Source organism: Callorhinchus milii, unplaced genomic scaffold (assembly GCF_018977255.1).
Source record: "Callorhinchus milii isolate IMCB2004 unplaced genomic scaffold, IMCB_Cmil_1.0 Scaffold9, whole genome shotgun sequence".
NCBI lineage: Eukaryota > Metazoa > Chordata > Chondrichthyes > Chimaeriformes > Callorhinchidae > Callorhinchus > Callorhinchus milii.
Window position 1 is genome coordinate 14976433 of NW_024704750.1, and position 18677 is coordinate 14995109.

At 41.9% G+C, this 18677-nt stretch overlaps 1 protein-coding gene across 1 annotated transcript in view; it reads right to left on the reverse strand.

Moving 5' to 3' along the window:
- Positions 1-15718: 15718 nt before the first annotated feature.
- kiaa0586 (KIAA0586 ortholog) overlaps positions 15719-18677 on the reverse strand; it is a 78588-nt gene continuing 75629 nt past the window's right edge. Inside the window, exon 19 of the mRNA XM_007893310.2 lies at positions 15719-16110. Within this exon, the coding sequence (XP_007891501.2) occupies positions 15962-16110 (149 nt within the window). The 3' untranslated portion in view covers positions 15719-15961. The remainder of the gene's footprint in view (positions 16111-18677) is intronic.

Sequence of the window (18677 nt, forward strand, 5' to 3'; positions counted from 1 at the left end):
GTTTTGACATAAAAAATCTGCAGCACCTTCATCAAAACATGCGTGCCATCGCCTGCTGTCAAAATAATAATAAGTGATCCGCCAATTGACTAACAACCGGATTCCTACTTACTGCTTGTTAAACAGAGACGTGTGGAGTAAAGTAAGGAAACTTGCCTAAGGTTTCGCCAGTACTTAAGCACTCCTCTTAAAGAAGCCACATCCCTTTCTTGACTATCACAAGACAGCCCAAATCACCTAATATCTTTGCAATGGGAGGACGTCCCAAAGGGCTTCACAGGATACACTGTAAAACAGTTTTGTGGGTGAAGAAGTTTTTAAAATTAAAAAAAACCTCCAATGAATGTTTTATGGCGTGGGGGGGTATATTAAAGATGTAAAGTTACAGGTTGGATGAACCTTTTTTTTTCAAGTTGATTGTCAATTTTAAAACGATAATAAACCAGGGCTTACTTTACTTAGGTTCCTCCGAGCTTGTCCTAGATGGCGTGAGGTTAGAGGTTTCACGAAGCTGACTCCAGGATCCATTTAAACAAGATTTTGGTGCTTGAAGAGGATTTTGTTAGCTGCTTTGGACTGTATGAGTCAGAAATCTTTCTTCTCCTGCCATCTCTCAATACCACCACATTGGGCCACGACCTTCCTGTTAAAACCACGGAGGGATTAAATTCATTGCAGCCAACAAAACACAGAGTTTCTGCTGAAGTCTTTCATTTGCACAAACTATTAAAAGGAGTGGGGCTTCCCAGTGGAATTCGGGCAAAGGGATTTTCTTTTTGAAGAATTCGACAATCCTAAAGGAACTAGAAGCAGCTGTTGAGCAGATCAGCGAAGATGCCCAAGATATAAATGTGAATTGCAATGTCACACTTTGCACTTCAAAGAAACGGGGGAGGGGGGAGACGGGGAAGTGTCATAAAGATTAGGTTGCAGTTTAATCCAGTGATGAAACTGACTCTTTAAGTGGGACGATCCCCAAGTAACCGTTGTGTTCACCCACATCATGTTTCGTTCACGTTATAATATCACACTTGACAAGCATCCAACTCTTGAAAGCCAAAGTCTTTTTTATATACTGTACAGTACAGTATACCGTTTGAAACTCTTCCCTCCTTCCAAGGTCACAATGTATCAATGATTTATATTATATGTTATAAAACCTAGTCGAATTGTTGTTCGTGGCTACAACTTCCAAAAGCTGGCAGGAGAAATGAACTGAATGGACTGAGCATAAAGATCAGTGAACATACATATGAGTGTCTGCCACTATTGATCCATCCAAGTCCCTCCATTCAGAGCTCTTTGCTATTCTCTAGCTCGGGCACCCTCTAGAATGAAAATGAGCACCTACAAAAGCTCTCAAAAACCCCATCCGTGCACTTGGGGGCTGGGGGTTTGGGTGGAGAGTGGGGAACGTTCCTTATCATTCCGGGATCATCCTCAATGAAGCTCTTAACCACCCGAATGCACCATCTACAAATATGTACAGAAACATTGTCATAACTGTGAAATGCAAACTAAAATATAGACAAATAATCTTCGGATGTAAATTGGGAGAAAAGTGGGAAACGGTCTCAAGATGCATTTTTGGAAGCTTTTCTTTCTTATAGGCAATCACAAGAGTGGATTGGACGAAGAAGACATTTTGGCCCACTTCATCTTATTGATTCCAGAGTAGCCATCCTGCTGTCCCAAATCAACATAATAATAATCCTTGTATTTTAATATAGCGCTTTCCACATCTTCTATACATCTCAAAGTGCTTCACAGCATATAATGTAAAGTGAATTGACTGTATATTTGTGAGCAAAACAATGCTTTTCAAATGAGTCCCAGTGTACTGACCTCAAACACCCCTTCTAATAAACTGGTCCAGTCGTTACTCACTCGGAAAAAATTGCTTCCTGGTTTCTGTCCTGAAATTGCTCTTTGCAACTCTGAACCTGTGCCCTCAGTACACCCAAAAGTAGTGTTCCGAGTTTACTGTCTCAATCCCATTTAAATTCCTATATACTTCTTTAAGGTGCCCTCTCAGATGTATCTTTTCAAGACTTTAATAAATACTGACATTTTATCAATAGTTGACAGGAGTAGATTGAAGCTGTCCATCGCAATCCACAGATTAAATTAAAGCTCTTCCATCTAGAAAGAACCCTCAATTTCCTCTTTATTTCAAAGCGTAATGATGAAAGCATTAAAGTTTGTTAGAAGACTGGATTCTGATAGACTACTTAATACAGTGAATACTGCTTAAACGTTGGTGTTAAATAGTAATTCACTGAGCGAGGCATTTTAAGGTATTTTAAGGCAATAAGACATTTGTCTACAAAATACACAGTCATTTACGGTATATTCTATGAAAGGTTTTGAGATGTCCTCCTAACGTAAAACACACCATATCATAAGTAAGGATTTTATTATTATTTTATTATTATTTTGATGTAATGAAGCTCTGTATCAAACAAAGTAATAATAATAATCCTTGCATTTGATATAGCGCCTTATCATGTTGTCGACGTCTCAAAGTGCTTCACGGAATACACTGAAAGTGAATTGACTGTATATTCATTGGGCAAAACATGGCAGCCAATTGCGCAAACAAACCGTCATGGATAGAGTGACCACATTTTTTTGGAGGGATTATTACCCCAATTAATTATTGAGTATTATTATTTTATTTATCCAGTAACGTACTCTCCATTAATTTTTGTCCAATCCTAAGGATATTTTGTTGCCTTGCAACACTTATAAAGGCAAAGCTTCATGAAAAACCTAACAATTTCAATACAGGATGTCAAGTCTTAGGAGCTTTCTCTGGAGCCTGCAGGTTTGTGTGTAGTTTCCTGTGGAGGACAGTAAGTCTGATCCAATCCTATTGTTTTTCCTGAGGCATCTTCTTAATCAAATTTGTATAGAGAAAGTTAGGTTTTCAGGAGGTTAAAAGTCCATTACTTTCTCACCAGGACTTGTTTCACTTATTCAGTTCAGTAAAACAAAACTGCTTCTTGTCATACTACAGCTCATATCAACGTCCCAAAGAAATATTTGATTGTTAATTGGATATTAAGATGGGGTTTGTTTCAATGATGTGGACCTTGTAAATCACATTACTTTTTTGTCACCCTTTTTAGAATATATTTCCTCCCCTTTGTCTGGCTCAGTTGATAACACTCTCGCCTCTAGGCCAGAAGATTGTGGGTTTAAGCCCGATGTCGGGAGTTGAGCTCATAATCTAAGATGACACGCTGCTGCAGTGCTGAGGGAGCATTGTATTATTGAGGTGCTATCTTTCGGATAAGATGTTAAAAGCTATGGTCCTGCCTGTCTGTTCTGGAGGTTCAGGCAAACGCTGTTTACATAGCCACCCCCAGGCCCAGCTCGGGTGCCAGCCTGTAGAGTAAAGCGCTTTGAGATGTCCTCCCAATGTGAAAGATTCTGTATAAATGTAAATTGTATTATTAGAAATAATAATGCTTGGATTTGATACAGTGCCTTATGACATCTTTGAGATGTCTCAAAGCGTTTCACAGAATATATTGTAAAGTGGATTGACTGTATATTTTGTGAGCGAAATTGTGTTGTGTTGCATAGTCACCCTAATCATTAATCTGGTTATTTCTTTACAATTGATCAAAGCCTAGTTATAGCATTTGATTTCGGTTCTAACATGCTCATATCGGATTTTAGACAATGAAAAGCCCACCGAGCAATGAAGGGTTCTAAAAACCAGGGAAGGGAATGGGGCTGCTTCTCACTCCAGCCTGGTTTCCGGCAGATATTGTTCCGTTGAGCCCAGCTGAAATTCGTCTCTCCAGCATTCTGGCAACTCTGCCCTCTAGCAGTTCAAGAGTCAGAAGGAGCTGTCTCAGATTACTGATCCACACACGGTCTGAGCTACAGCAGGCTGGAGAAAAGCAGCGATTCCAGTCGGTTTACACTGGGCACATTTCCTCCCTTTCACTTAGCTGCAGGTTTTAAAAATTGTAACCAGATTGGGGTGGCCGGGGAGGGGAGGGATGGGGGAAGAAAGACTTATTTCTCACTCAAGACTGGAGTAAACAAATCTGCACTGTTCATGCTGCATTTTAATGTGAAACAGCTGTAAAATTAGACCCAATCTGCAGACAGATCAGAGGCACAAATGAAGCTTCTGATGGCAGTAAAAAAAAATCCTCAATAAAATAAATATCCTTGCATTTGACATAACGCCTTTCATGTCAGGAGGGCGCCTCAAAGCACTTCATGGGATTTACTGTGAAGCGTAGTGACTGTGTATCTTGCGGGCGAATGTGGCAGCAAATTTGCAATACACTATGGTACAGGTGGATCAGATATGCCCCCCAAAATATCTGCAAGATCTCTTGTAGCAGCTTTGTAACTCTGAAAATATAATAATAGTGATTCTTGCATTTGATACAGAACCTATAACACCAAATGACTTAAAGTACTTTACAGAAAATTATTAACAGTGATAATAATCCTTGCATTTGGTAAAGCAACTTATCATGTCGGAAGGACACCTCAAAACGCTTCACAGGATATAACTCTAAAGTGGATTTGACTATTTTTATAGACAAATATAGCAACACAATTGCACACAGCAATGTCCCAAAAACAGCCCTGAAACGAGTTACCAATTTTATTTGGGGATTGTTGGCCAGGACACCAGGAGAAACTCACTTAACTTTTCGAATAGTGCAGTGGGATCTTTAACATCCACCTGAACAGGCAGATGGGACCTAGGTTTAATGTCTTATCCAAAGAACAAGTAATCTGATGGGGAACAAGTATCAAATGTCACATCACTTTCATTTTAAACGTGCAATATATGTTTATGCAACTTGTGCATAAGATGCATGAGGGAGAAAATAACCTCTGAACAATACTCTTAAGGCAGCAGGACAAGAAAATACAGTCACTCTACTTTACAGTATATCCTGTGAAGTGTTTTGAGACGTCTCAACGACGTGATAAGACACTATATCACATGCAAGTATTATTATTGTTATTATGTCTAATTTATTTTTATGGTGCAGCCCACCAAGTGAACAATGGCCCTTGGAGCCAGATGAGCTTGACACACCTGGCTAGGATAATGGATTTAAAAGCAACAACCTCTTGCTGTAACAGGAAGATAGTAGACTTGCTAGTTTGGAAGGAATGAGTTGAAATGTATTTTGATATAGAAGTGGCAATTGCAGGAGAGCTTGCCCAGAAGTTCCTGCAAATGTGGAGTCCTGTAGCTCAGTGGTTAGAGCACTCGCATTGCAAGTGAAAGACCGGAATTAAATTCCAGGCACAGGGCGAAACCTTGGGCAAGTTTCCTTACTCCACACGCCTAATAATAATCCCTCCCCAAAAAAACAATAATAAATTGGTCATTTTCAATCCACGACTGTTTGTGGGACATTGCTGTGCGCAATTGGCTGCCGTGTTCGCCCACAAATATACAGTCAATTCACTTTACAGTATATTCTGTGAAGCGCTTTGGGACGTCTAGAAGACGTGAAAAGCGCTATATCGAATGCAAGGAATATTATTATTATTATTAAGCTGGAGGTAGCATGTGCGGCGGGCGACAGGCAAATCTGCACTGCAGTGGGAATGGTGAAGCGAAAAGCAACGTTTTAATTAATTTAGCATCGAGCCAGATGACTGGATTTAGGTAAGCATCAGAATATCAATATGAGGGAAAATTAGAAGCAAATGTGCTGTACCAGCAGTTTATGCACACAATCAAATGCAAGGATTATTATTATTATTATTATTAAACCACTGCCGCTAACTTGTCCGTTCTATTCCTTCAATATTTAAAACACAAGCATCCTTAGCAGAGTACAAATTGAAATGGGTCGCTCTGCGGGTGTGTGTGTGTGTGTGTGCGCGTGTGTGTATTCTGCTGACAAGAATGACAGAATGGCTCCCAGTATGATTCGCACAGCTGACTAACTTTGTATCTTTTCAGCATGTAGTGCAGATGGCAAGACAGACCCTGATTCTGCAATGATTGTGTTGCATTTTAACCATTATTATTCAAATGGCTGTTCCGGAATACATGCTTAAATTATCTCTCTGTTCGGCAGACACTATAATTAATCAACCATTCGAAACAATTCTAATGGAAGGGAAAGATTTCAGGCGTTGGTAATAACAAGTGCTTCGCAGTTTGCCTGTAACATACATTAGAGTCAGCAGTTAATTAAAACAGCGCTACTTTATACACTATTATTGAAAAGTATCTATTTACTGATTAATTAATTATAACATTGCCACAGTTCACAGTGTCCAGGATTCAAGCTGTCAAAATATTACCATATAATTATAGCTTCCCGTCACCTCTCAGGAGGTTTAATGAACCTTGTAAACTGATGGGATGTTTTCATGGGACTCCGAGAAAGCCTGGTGGGTGTAAGGCGGCTCTAATCCTGGGTTTGCATTGCACGTCTGCTAGCCAACCTGATATTAAAAAGCAGTGGTTCATTTTCAGATGCAGATGTCTGAACACATTCTCCCAATCTTCACTGACGGCTGCCGACTCCACTCCCAGTAACAGAACACACGACGAGTCTTACCTTTCACACACAATGGAAGATAATACTGTAATAGTAATAAGCCTCATATTCATATAGTGCCTTTCATGTCAGAAGGATGCCTCAAAGCCCTTCACAAGATTTACTGTATGGTGTATATTTTGTGGGCAAACGTGGCAGCCAATTTGCGCACTGCAATGTCCCACAAACTGTCATGGAATGAATGTCCAATTTTATCCAGGGGATTGTTGGTCAGGGTGCCAGGGGAAACACCCTTCTCTTTTCAAATAGTGCCATAAGATCTTTAACATCCACCCAAACAGGCAGACAGGACCTCTGTTTTACATCTCATCCGAAGGACAGCGCCTCCAACAGTGCAGCACTCCCCCGGCACCACACTGGAGTGTCAGTCTAAACTACATCAAAGGCAATTTCAAAGTTTTGCCTGCCAGTCACAACTTGAATAACTGTAATAGCTGAAGTGCAAATAAAAGGCAGGAGCATAGCTACCCAATATTCAGACACAACACCCAGCCCGCCTCACTTCATTTACAATTACATTTTTATAGCATTTCTATTTACAAAACAATTCTATTTAGTCTGATTTTGTTCCGCCCTTTGAAAGGTTCTTTTGACCTGAAAGTCTCTATGTAAACGTGACCTGCTGGTGTTGACACCTCACTGCTGCTGAATTTAGGCTGGAGTCCTTGCAGGAAACTGTGGCATGTGGGGAATTCATTTTAAATCCTGTAACTTGTTCAATTTTTTGAGTAAAAATTATACAATTTTGCTTGCAACCTTCGCTCCTTAGAACCACAAAAGGTCAGTGTGTTCCAAAGCATACAATTTAAATAACATGCTATTGGAGCAAGTAGGACTGTTGGTAGGACTCATCTAAATCAGTGCTCTCCAAAAATAGAATGTGCTGCCCTCTGTAGACAAGAGCAATGTGGTACATAACCCTGACAGACCAGGTCTATTATTTTGATCAGTTGGGTGTCTGACATATGCAGAAACCCATCATCCATGCTTAAGAGTAACTTAAGAGTACTTAAGAGTATCCAAACCAAACTGAACGTTCCTCATACGTATGCTAAAGACATGTGGAAATTTCTGTGCGTCTGGAATGGAATGAACATTCTCTCCCTGGACGGCTGCACCCTCCAATCTTCCTTTCCTTTCTAAAGTCCTGGAACGAGTCATTGCTTCCTAGCTTCACTCCTTCCTCTCCTGCCTCTCCCTCTACGAACCCCTCAATTGGGTTTCCGTGCTGCCCAAAGCAAAGAAACATCCCTGGTCAAAGTGACAAATGACATTTTGTCCATCTGTGACCAGGGCTCCCTCTGTCACTTCGTCCTCCTTGACCTCTTTGCTGCCTTTGAAATTGTTGACCACTCTATCCTCCTCCACTGCTTCTACTCTCAACTCAATCTTCATGGTTCTGTCCTTGACTGGTTCAGATCCTACCTTTCACACTGCCTCTCCTTTGTCTCCCCAAACGGCTTCTCCTCCAGTCCCCACACCGTCTCCAGCAGCGTTCCTCAGGGCTCCGTCCTTGGTCCTCTCCTTTTCAACATGTACATGCTCTCTCTTGGTGACATCATCCGCAGACATGGGGGTCAGCTTCCGCATGTATGAGGATGACACCCAACTCAATTTCTCTGCCTCCACCCTCGACTCTAGGACCACTGCTGTCCTGACAAAATGTCTGTGAGACATCAAGTCCTGGATGAGAGCTAACATTCTACAATTGAACATCAACAAGACCAAGGGCCTCATGATTGGCTCTCAACAGCACCTCCACACCTCAGGCAAAGGCAGCATCACCATCCAAGGATCCACACTCCACCTCATTGAGCCATTCCGGAACCTTAGTATCCTGTTTGACGCTCAACTGTCCTTTCTACCTCAATCCGTGCTATGACCCATTCTGCCTTTCCCAGCCTTCACAAATCACCCGGCTCCGCCAATGCATCTTCCCTCAGGCTGCCAAGACCCTCACACATTTATCACATCTAGGCTCAATTCTGCCAACTCCCTGCTTGTCGGCCTTCCCAACTCTTCCCTCCACAAGCTGCAGATCATCCAGAACTCCGCAGCTTGTGTCCTCTCCTGCACCAGGCTCTGGTGTCTCTATCATCCCCATCCTTGCCCAGCTCTATTGGCTCTCCATCCCCCAGAGGATACAGTTCAAAATCCTTGTCTTTGCCTTGATGGCCCAGTGACCTGCTAACCCCACATCAACCTGTCCGCTCTCTCTGCTCAGCAGGATCCAGCCAGCTCCACGTCCCACGCCCAGCCCGATCCACCATCGGCAGTCGGACCTTCAGCCTCTCTAGCCCCAACCTTTGGAACTTCATCCCAATGTTCCTCTGCCTCACTCCCTCCCTTGCCTCCTTCAAGACACATCTCAAAACCCTCCTCTTTGACTGCACCTTCAGCCATGCTCCTATCCTTTACCCTCCCTGATCCTAGTTCCCTGTTCGGGTTCCATCCCTGACTGTGCAGCATCTTGGGACATTATCCCGAAATGAAAGGCGTTACAGAAATGTCATTTGTTATTGTTGTTGCTTACCTAATTTCGGAGAGTATTAGGCGCAAGTTGGCAAGAGGCAAGGGTTGGGGACCCCAAAGTGTTTGTTGGGGGCTTTGCAGGAGTCTAACCAGCTAAAACCGTATAGCTCGCATTGAAAGCATTGACTGGAAAGCACCCTACCTGTTAGGGCTTTGGTCTGCAGTGTTAACAGGAGCCAAGTGGGTCATCTTTGACAGTGTGTTCGGTATCATATCACCCCTCAATCTTCTCTGTTGCAATGGAAAGACTCCTAAACTCTCCAGCCTCTCTTCAGTTACATCTTTAACTTTAACCTCGGGATCTGTTACTGTGAAGCGCTTTGAGACGCCGTCCGGCGTGGAGGGCGCTTTATAAATTTAAGTTGTTGTTGTTGTTGTTATCTTCTTATCTCCAGGATCATCCTGATGAATCTGAGAGACATCTAACATCCTTTCTGTAGTGTGGCACCAAAAACTGCAAACACTTTTCCAGCATCTTAGAAATTTGAGAGATTATAAAGTGCGCTGGCCATCAACCCTCCAGATTAATTGGCGATTCCACTTTTTGACTATTTGGAGGTGTTAGGGTGATATTCACATTAGGTAAACTTTATGCGCTCCATAGAAGGAAGGATTGATGGGCAAAATGACAGCATTACCTATTCTTATTCCATGCCATCCTGTAGCATTTAACACTCTGGGTTCAACCCAACAGGAAGTGTCTCTCAGATAGCCGAATCCACCACGTGACCAGTTTAGCATCTCCCGCCACCACCACCTCCATTCATAAATTCTGTTAATTTAAAAATAATTTCATGTTCTATTTGCATAGCAAGGAGATAAAACTGTGGGAGAGGCAATTTGATGGCGGGGAACACAATTTTATTTCGTATCAAATCTTCTCACTGGCTTGCCAGCCTGACAGAATTGCAGTGATGACAATTGGCATCAGTGTTTCCTTGCAGTTTAAAATGCCTTCCTCAGTCCTCTTGAGACTGTTAATCTGGAGAATCTTGTGTTCGCCTTCAAGACAAATTCTATTTTTTAAAAATTGAGCTCTTTTGAGCCGGGGTAAAGCACTGCCTTGTCTGAATGGCGATCCATTTAATTTAAGAACTTAGGTGTCTGTCACTTGGGTTTTATCCAAATCCCTGGCATTCTGCCTCCAGCTATGTCCTATCGTAATTGCTACAATTTACAAGCAATTACCCTGGCAGAATCCAATTAATGGCTTTAAATCTCTGTCAGACTCACTTTAATAAGGCACTTGTGGATAGATTTTCAATTCATATGCATAAACCTGTGTGTCAGACTTTCATGACAACCAGTAGTTGATGACTGCGAATTGCCTTACCTATGTTTCATGAAGGGGTTTTGAGTAAAACTGTCAACATTTTCTCGCAGCTCATGCCATAAAGAGTTGGAGTGGTGCCCTGACAAACATTCCTGTGCATTAAAATCATTTAAAAACAACAGAACCAGCATGCGCCAGATTTTATTCTGTCGGGCACGTTATTGTGGTTTATTGGCCCCTGAGATACAGGATATTTTTAAATACATTGGAAGGACTGTTTAAGCATTTCCTTTCCAAATGCTGTATTTTAAACCCAATCTAAATTGCATCTGAAGTATGCGGGAATAGGACAGGATCATTTGAGTCCATCTGTACAGCCACAAAGTAAAAAAAGAATAAAATAACCAACAATAAGTAATCCTGCACCATTGTATCTCATATCTGCAATCAGTTTCCTCGTCAAATCTCTCTTTCTCTCTCTCTCTTGAATTTGCTGACACAATTGGAGCCTACACGAACTTTGTGTTAAAAATTTAAGATTTTGCGATAACTGTAGAAAAACCACGAGAGGTTTGGATGAAGAAGGCCCTTCGGCCCATTTGGTATAATAATAATGATGATCGTTACATTTGATATAGCTCTTTATCACATCGTCGAGATGTCTCAAAGCACTTCACAGAATATACTGTAAAGTGAATCTTGTACTTCCAGGCTGCATGAGCTGCAGAAAATGCTGACCGTTTTAGATCAAGCAATTCGCTGTTAAGAACTACTGGATGGCTTGAAAGTCTGGTACAGGTTTGTACATATGAAAATGAAATCAACCCACTCGTTTTCCCATTACAACAACCGGTTTACAGATTAAATCTGTAATGTGTGTTCACCTTCCCTCTTCTGTGTCTGACTGTGCCCCTTTAGTTTTTGACCATGTTAAACATTGTTAGGGTTGTATTTATTTCTATCCTTTAGGATCTAGAATACTTCAATATGATCAGCTTTGGGTGTTCTTTTCTTCCTATTTTCTTTAGCCTCTCCTTGTAATTCTCTTACATTTACAGAACTTTAAATACATTTAGTGCCTGAGCGGATCTCCCACTCTGAAAGCCAGCGGTGTCAAGGATAGCTTCTGCCTGGTCAGCACAAAATGATTGTTGCAATGTACCTGCAAGCAATTCAATGTCCTGTAAATGTAGAAACGCACGCACTGATTCTTTTTAACACTCAATGTAGCCTTGCTTCTCTCCTTGGACTTCAGGTTGAGTTTCATCATCATTTGAATCCTGTAGCTAAGTGGTCTGAGCACTCGCTTTGCAAGTGAGAGACCCGAGTTCAATTCCAGGCAGGGCGAAACCTTGGGCAAGTTTCCTTACTCCATACGCCTAATAATAATCACTCCAAAAAAAACAATAATAAATTGGTCATTTTCAATCTACGACTGTTTGTGGGACATTGCTGCTCGCAATTGGCTGCCGCGTTCACCCACAAATATGCAGTCAATTCACTTTACAGTATATTCTGTGAAGCGCTTTGGGACGTCTAGAAGGCATGAAAAGCGCTATATCAAATGCAAGGATTATTATTATCATGGTCACGTAAACAGGAAAACACCTCCTATGTCAAATATCCAAGGCACAACATCGAGAAAAGGTTCATAGTGCCGGCCTTTTCTCCCGTCTTCATCTCATTTGCTTTTCTCCTGTCTTCACCTCATTTGCTCAAAAATGTAGATCATGCATCATTTTGGAAAATTCTTAAGCACAGCCACATTTTCACAGTTAACTTGTTAAATGGGTCAGCATGTTGGTGCCTCTTCTCTAAGGCTTTCTGATGGTGAGTGGTTTAGAGACTCATTTGATACAGTTGATTGCGTCTGAGAGATTCCATTGTACCCACCTGCACAAACCTGTTGACTGTATGTATCTTCAGCGTTCACAGGTTTACAGATTGTGTCTCATTTGACCACTGTCAGCTGGAAGACTGATCCGCCTTTCTCTAAAGGGCAAGAAAGGGCTCCAATAGTACTCCTGAGCAATTCTCAACAGTATCCCATGTGAAGGGGGCAGGCGTACAAAGAGCTCTGTTAGCTAAATCTGGAGCAAAACCTGGAAACGTAGATCTTGTGCCTCCCCAGGTGGACACCCCTCCCCATGCCCTGAGGAACTAACACTAAAGATCAATGCAACCTCCATATCTAGGAATAAGATTTTGGAAGACAGCATGCTCACGGGCCTAGGGGTAGAACACAATAATCCTGCATTGGGATCTATGGAAAGTAGGTCAGGAGAATACCAAGCAATATTCCCAGGATTCTCAAAATCGAGTGTACAGTTGTAGGGCGTTCCTTGCTTGTGGTGTGCCTTGAAGGGTGTTTTCAATGCTTGAAATAATGTTTATTTTAGATATTGTCAGTTTTTAATAAAAACAATAAAGAAGGGATTGTTTGCAAAGTCTCAGTGGAACATCACTTTACTGATTAGGTTTGTTTGGGAATGCATTCACTAAATATTTCCAAATAAAATACACTGTATAATTGCCAGGAATTCCAACCCCAGCTGTGTGCTCGCAATGAACAAGGAGCTCTTGGAATGAGACCAGAATTTTTTTTACAGAGATCACTTTTTGTGAGAACAAAGCAAGAGGATCTGGGTTCGATTCCCGAACAGAGTGAAACCTTAAGCAAGTTTCCTAACTCCTCACGACTGTGTTTACCTACCGGTAAGTAGGAAACCCTGTTGTTAGTCAATTGGCGAATCACTTTCTGTAGGTAAATAAAATAAATAATAATTTATAAATAAGTAAATAATATAAATAATAATTTGGTCACTCAATCCACGACTGTTTGTGGGACAATGTTGTGCACAGTGGGCTGCTGCTTTTCACCCACAAAATATTCAGTGAATTCACTTTCGTCTCATTGACATGATAAGGTGCTATATCAAATGCAAGAATAATTATTATTATCAAGAAACATGTTGAAATGCACCATTGTACCAACACAAATGCAGTACAGTACCAATCTACTGGGGTGGGGTGACTGCATTGTTGGAGGTGCTGTCCTTCGATGAGACATCGATCCAAGGCCCTGTCTGACAGTAAAGGCTCTTAGTTCACATACTTGCATATTGTGTTGTTTGCACAATATTTCTTTAATGGTTTTCGCTTCTTTCAAACTGGAAAGTTAAAGAGAACATTTTACTTGTGGGAGATATACTGTAGAGAAGAGTGACCGCAGTACTATAGATCAATACTGTATCGGCTGGAGGTACATCATGCACATGACTGTGCTGGCAGGCAGACAGGCTGACTCAACGCCTAAGCATCGTGAGGCTGGTGCTGGCAGATCAAGGGGCAGAGTGTAGAAAAATGAGAGATCAAAGCTAGAAATAGACAGATTAAAGCTGAAAAGGGAACTTATTATTATTATTATGCGGGTAGTGAACACAATTTTTTAATGAAAAAAATCAAAAAGCTTCACCACAAAACAATGGACAAAGGCGTCATATGTCCAAGTTTTAAAAAGAGAAAGTATCAGAGAAAGAGAGTGAGAGAGACAAGGAAAGAGAGCAAAAGAATGATTGTCAGAGAAAGAGGAAACATGCCCTGCCGAGACAGCATTCACCATGAGCTTGAAGAAGCACAGTCTGTTCTTTGTACTCTTTATGTTCAAGTTAGAACTAACTGCAAGCAACATCATTCACATTGTATGGACCTATAGTTCAGAACAAGAAAAAGCAAATTATAACAATAAAAAATATTCATCGATTAATTCTCGGAAAAACTGCAAGAAAATTCGTAGGCTGATGGAAGTTTTAAACGCACGCTGCATTTAAGAGTGTTACTTTTATCTTTGTTGATAAAACTTTTCATCTCCACTTTAAAACCCTGTTTTCCGACCTTCCCCCCACTCCCCTGCCCATCCCGCCTCCTCTCTCCAGCCGAGATCTCAGGCAGGAAACTTGCTCCAGAGCTTCTGTCAGTGTTACTCTGTGGGGCGGCTGCCTGGTAATGGGTTGCATCCCTCTGACGTCCCCTCCCTCTCTGTGGGAAGCACTTAGCCTCCAGCACGGCTGTGAGGAAGTTTGCCAAGTGTCAGATTGGGGGATGCATAACTTCATCCTGCCCCTCAGTGTTGGAGCGTGCCAGGGCACCCGCATTCAGTCTCTCTTAGGTTTCCGGTCAACTTGCTGTTAAAAGGCAACAGCTGAAGAGAAGATTACAGAGCCTCATTGTACTGATCCAAATCCTTTTAAAAGCAGCTCCCTGGTGACCAAGGGAGGGAAAGGGAGGGTGTGAGGAGAAGGATCACCTGGACCTGTCAATCATTCTCCACAGCTCCACTCATATTCACCCTCTCAGCTCGCTGTGCTAAAACTGAATCAAGATAAGGACAGGACAAGACAGACGGACGATCAAGTGGTGTAGAGCGTTCCTATTCTCTGTTGCAGACTGGCACTTTGCAAGCTTCCTCTTGCAATTGCCCGAAGATGGCACTGCAGCGAGACAAAGATCTCATATGTTTATAGCATCTTTAACATTCAAAAGTCTCAAAGCGCTTCACAATAGTTACTGTTATGCATAGTGACAGGAACCGAGGCCAATTGCAGCACCCCTACTGCTGGCCTATCTGAGATCACAAGCTCAGGCTCAAATCTGCGAGTTTTCCTCCCCGTGTGGCTTAGTTTTACACCACGACAGTGTCTGTACCAATTAAACCATTTCGGGGAACTTCACTTCAATGTTTCTTTCTGTGTCTGTAGTTTTAAAAAAGGACACAGAAAAAACTTTCCTTGCTATTCAAGAAATGTTCAAAGATTGCTGCACAATTCAGGGAAACATTCCTGTAGTTTTCACAGGCTCTGCAGAAAGAAATCTTGTGATTATAACAGGCGTAAAAGGTGAAAAAGGAGCAAGTCTTATAATTAAATCCTCACTTTCAGCTTGTACAAACAACAACAACAACAATTTATATTTGTAAAGCATCTTTCACGTCGGGAGGACTTCTCAAGACTCTGGACAATCAGGGATTTGGACCTGAGCTGGGGGTTGGGATCAGAAGGGGCAGGGAGGGTATGGGTAGGAGATTGACCGAAGATGCGGTCGAAGAGGAGACGGGCCTTGAAGGAGGCAAGATAGGGGGCGAGGCGAAGGGACTGTAGGATGGAGTTCCGAAGGATGGGGAAGTTCCAACAAGTGGTAAATGTCACTAGAACACATCCACCTTGTGCACTGTAGTCCAACACCCACATTGAATAACACTGGCTTGAGAGAGTGAGGCGACACCAAATGACGCTTCCTGATCATGCACTGTTACTCAGTTTTTCACAGCAAAGAGAAGATGTACTTTGTAGAAAACTACTTTGATTTATTTTTCATTGGTCATTAAAACACACAAGCTATCAAAATACAAACAAGCTATCAAAATAATGCAAACCGGGATTTTTTCCCAAAAGACTTTCTGTTTTCTATCTGTCATCATTAGTCTCTTCAGAGGTTAATGAAATTTATCAAAACAATGCATTAAAAGGTAAAAGTTAAAATGACCCGTTTGATGCAACTGAATCCAGATTGTAATTGTCTCTGAAATTCAGAATATGTCGGCCCCAGATGTGTCATCCCCATCGATGGTGCTGATGCTGTCACACTGCTCTTCTTCATTCATGGAAGGTAGAGTTACGGACATTTTCAGAGGAGACGCCTGGAGGTTTGACTGTAGGTTTGTTTCAGCCTCTGTACCTTTAAAACCAAAAACAAACTCATACAACCAGTGTCTGAATGATGAAAGCTTGACGTAGAAGGTGGGTAAAGGCTCACAGACAACAGCACGTTCATATCTAGTGCTGAGTTAGTTGAGCCAGCTGAGCCCTGCTGGATGTTAGGTCAGAGGCAGGATTGGGTTTGGCTGTGATGCCCCTGTGGCCAAATGTTGCTGACACCACATGTCAACACTCAGCAATGTGGCTATTTAGACGATGTAGCAGAGGATGTCCATCGCCCATGGAACTTTACCTTAGTTGTAGTGATAAGGAGTCAAACTCATTCAGGAGAGCGGAAGTAGACGGTGAGAAAAAAAAAGAGAAATATTAACAGAGAGAAATACAAAAGATAAAGTCAAAGCACTCAGAACAAGCGACAAAAGAATAGAGGAGAACAGGAGAGGGAAATAGGATGGGTTGGGGGCTCATGTGGAGTATAAGCACCAGCGCAGAATAGTTAGGCCGAATGACCTGTTCCTGTGCCTGCTCGCCATCAGGCCCTGTTTCTGTGAAGCACTCCATGTCGTTACCCCGTGTAAAGGGCGCTGCATAAATTGTAGTTGATATGGAAAGTAATAGATGATGTGGAAAGAGACAGAAAGAAAGCAGTCAACTGCCATCATAAATGAATACTCTGGATATTAACACAATGTCAAAAATGCCAGCAGCTCTAAAAACATATTTCTATTGTGGATCATCAGGATGGGATTCATCATAGACTCTGACATAAATTAGTCCAGTAAACCAGTGGACTGGGAATAGATAAATCAGAACTGAATTATGTCTCATCTAAAAGAATCGCGAGTTAAATTTACAGTAGTTCTTAGATCATAGAATCATAGAATTATACACAGAAGGAGGCCATTCGGCCCATCGTGTCTGTGCCGGCTCTTTGAAAAGAGCTATCTAAATCAATCCCACTCCCCCGCGCTCTCCCCATAGCCCTGCAAACTTGTCCTCCCCAAATAATTATCTACTTCTCTCTTAAAAGTTGTTATTTCCAGCACCTTGGGACATCCTCCCGACGTGAAAGGTGTCATACAAATGTAATCTTGTTGTTATTGAATCGGCTTCCGCCAGTGGAAATAGTTTGCCTTTGTTCTCCCAATCGAATCCCCTCAAAATTTTGAAAATTCCGATTAAGTCTCCTCTTAACCTCCTCTGCTCCAAGGAAAATAATCCTCGCTTCTCTAGCCTCTCCTTCTAACTGAAGTCCCTCATTCCTGGTACCATCCTGGTAAATCTCCTTTGCACCTTCTTCAATGCCTTGACATCCTTCCCAAAGTGTGGTGCCCAGAACTGAACACAGTAATCTAGCTGAGGCCTAACCAGTGTTTTCTTAATGAGGAAACTGTGAAAAAACAGGGATTACTTTCATTTGTGGAAGTACATCACTCCCACTGACAGCAACTGCACTCCAGTGAGCTCCACTTCACAGCACAGTTCCTGTGGGTCAACAAGAATTCCTTATCAAGGAATCTTGTTAAGAAAAACACTAATTCGACCTCAGTGATTTTTTTACCTTCTGCAAATCACTAAACCTTTCAGCATTAAACAATGACTAAAGCAACAACAACAACAAAATTACATTTGTGGAGCGCCTTTCATGTCGGGAAGACGTCCCTATACTTGGCAATGCAGAACTTAGAGAGTTAAATAGTTTGGGACCCAACTGCCCTCACTGGCATTGAAGCGACTGAATTTTGGACCCATTAATCAACTTCAGCTCACTAACCACTTCGAAGCATAAACTCAGTCACTTCTAATTTACGGCCCTGTACTTCAGCTCCTGATAGAAATCTCTCCGGTAACATAAGCAATGCCCTTTGAATTAAGCAAAGAGAATGCCCTTGTATTGTCCTTATCAACATTATTGATTATAGTGAACCTGAGCAGAGCTGCATTTGGATTAGGTGAAAAAAACATCATGTTTCAGCACCTGGCTCATCAGAGACAGAAATGGTGAACGGGAAAACATATGGATGGATGGGAGGTGGGTTTGGAGGTGGGGAAGAGGAATACATTGGGGGGGGAGTAGAGGGAAGACCTAATATAATAATTTTTCATCAACGTGTAGTCCAAACCAGACCTGCTAGGTTAATACCAGGCATTAAGAGTGATGATCACTCATTTTAACAATGAAACCTACTTTTACAAAATGTCACTCCCATAGCTCTTTCTCTTTAAATAGATTTTACTACCTATGTCATTCCCCACTCCCCCCCTCCCCAAGGTTCATGGTCCTGATTCTCAATGCTTATAATAACTCCTAGATGTGAAATTACTGATTTTGCCAATAAATGAAGTAAGTGGACTACAAAACGGGAGAAGAATTTCATAAAATCACAAGAGAGTTGATAAAGGCCCTAAAATGTGAGCCTTCCAGAACACCCACTCACTGTTCTCCCATTGCAGCGTCACACAGTTTCTCATACAAGTCCAATAACCTGGCAAGGTTTATAACATCCATGTTGTAGAGCTACTGAGCCCCACAGCAGTTCTGGACCAGGTCAGGTGACAACAACAATAGCAGCAATTTACATTTAT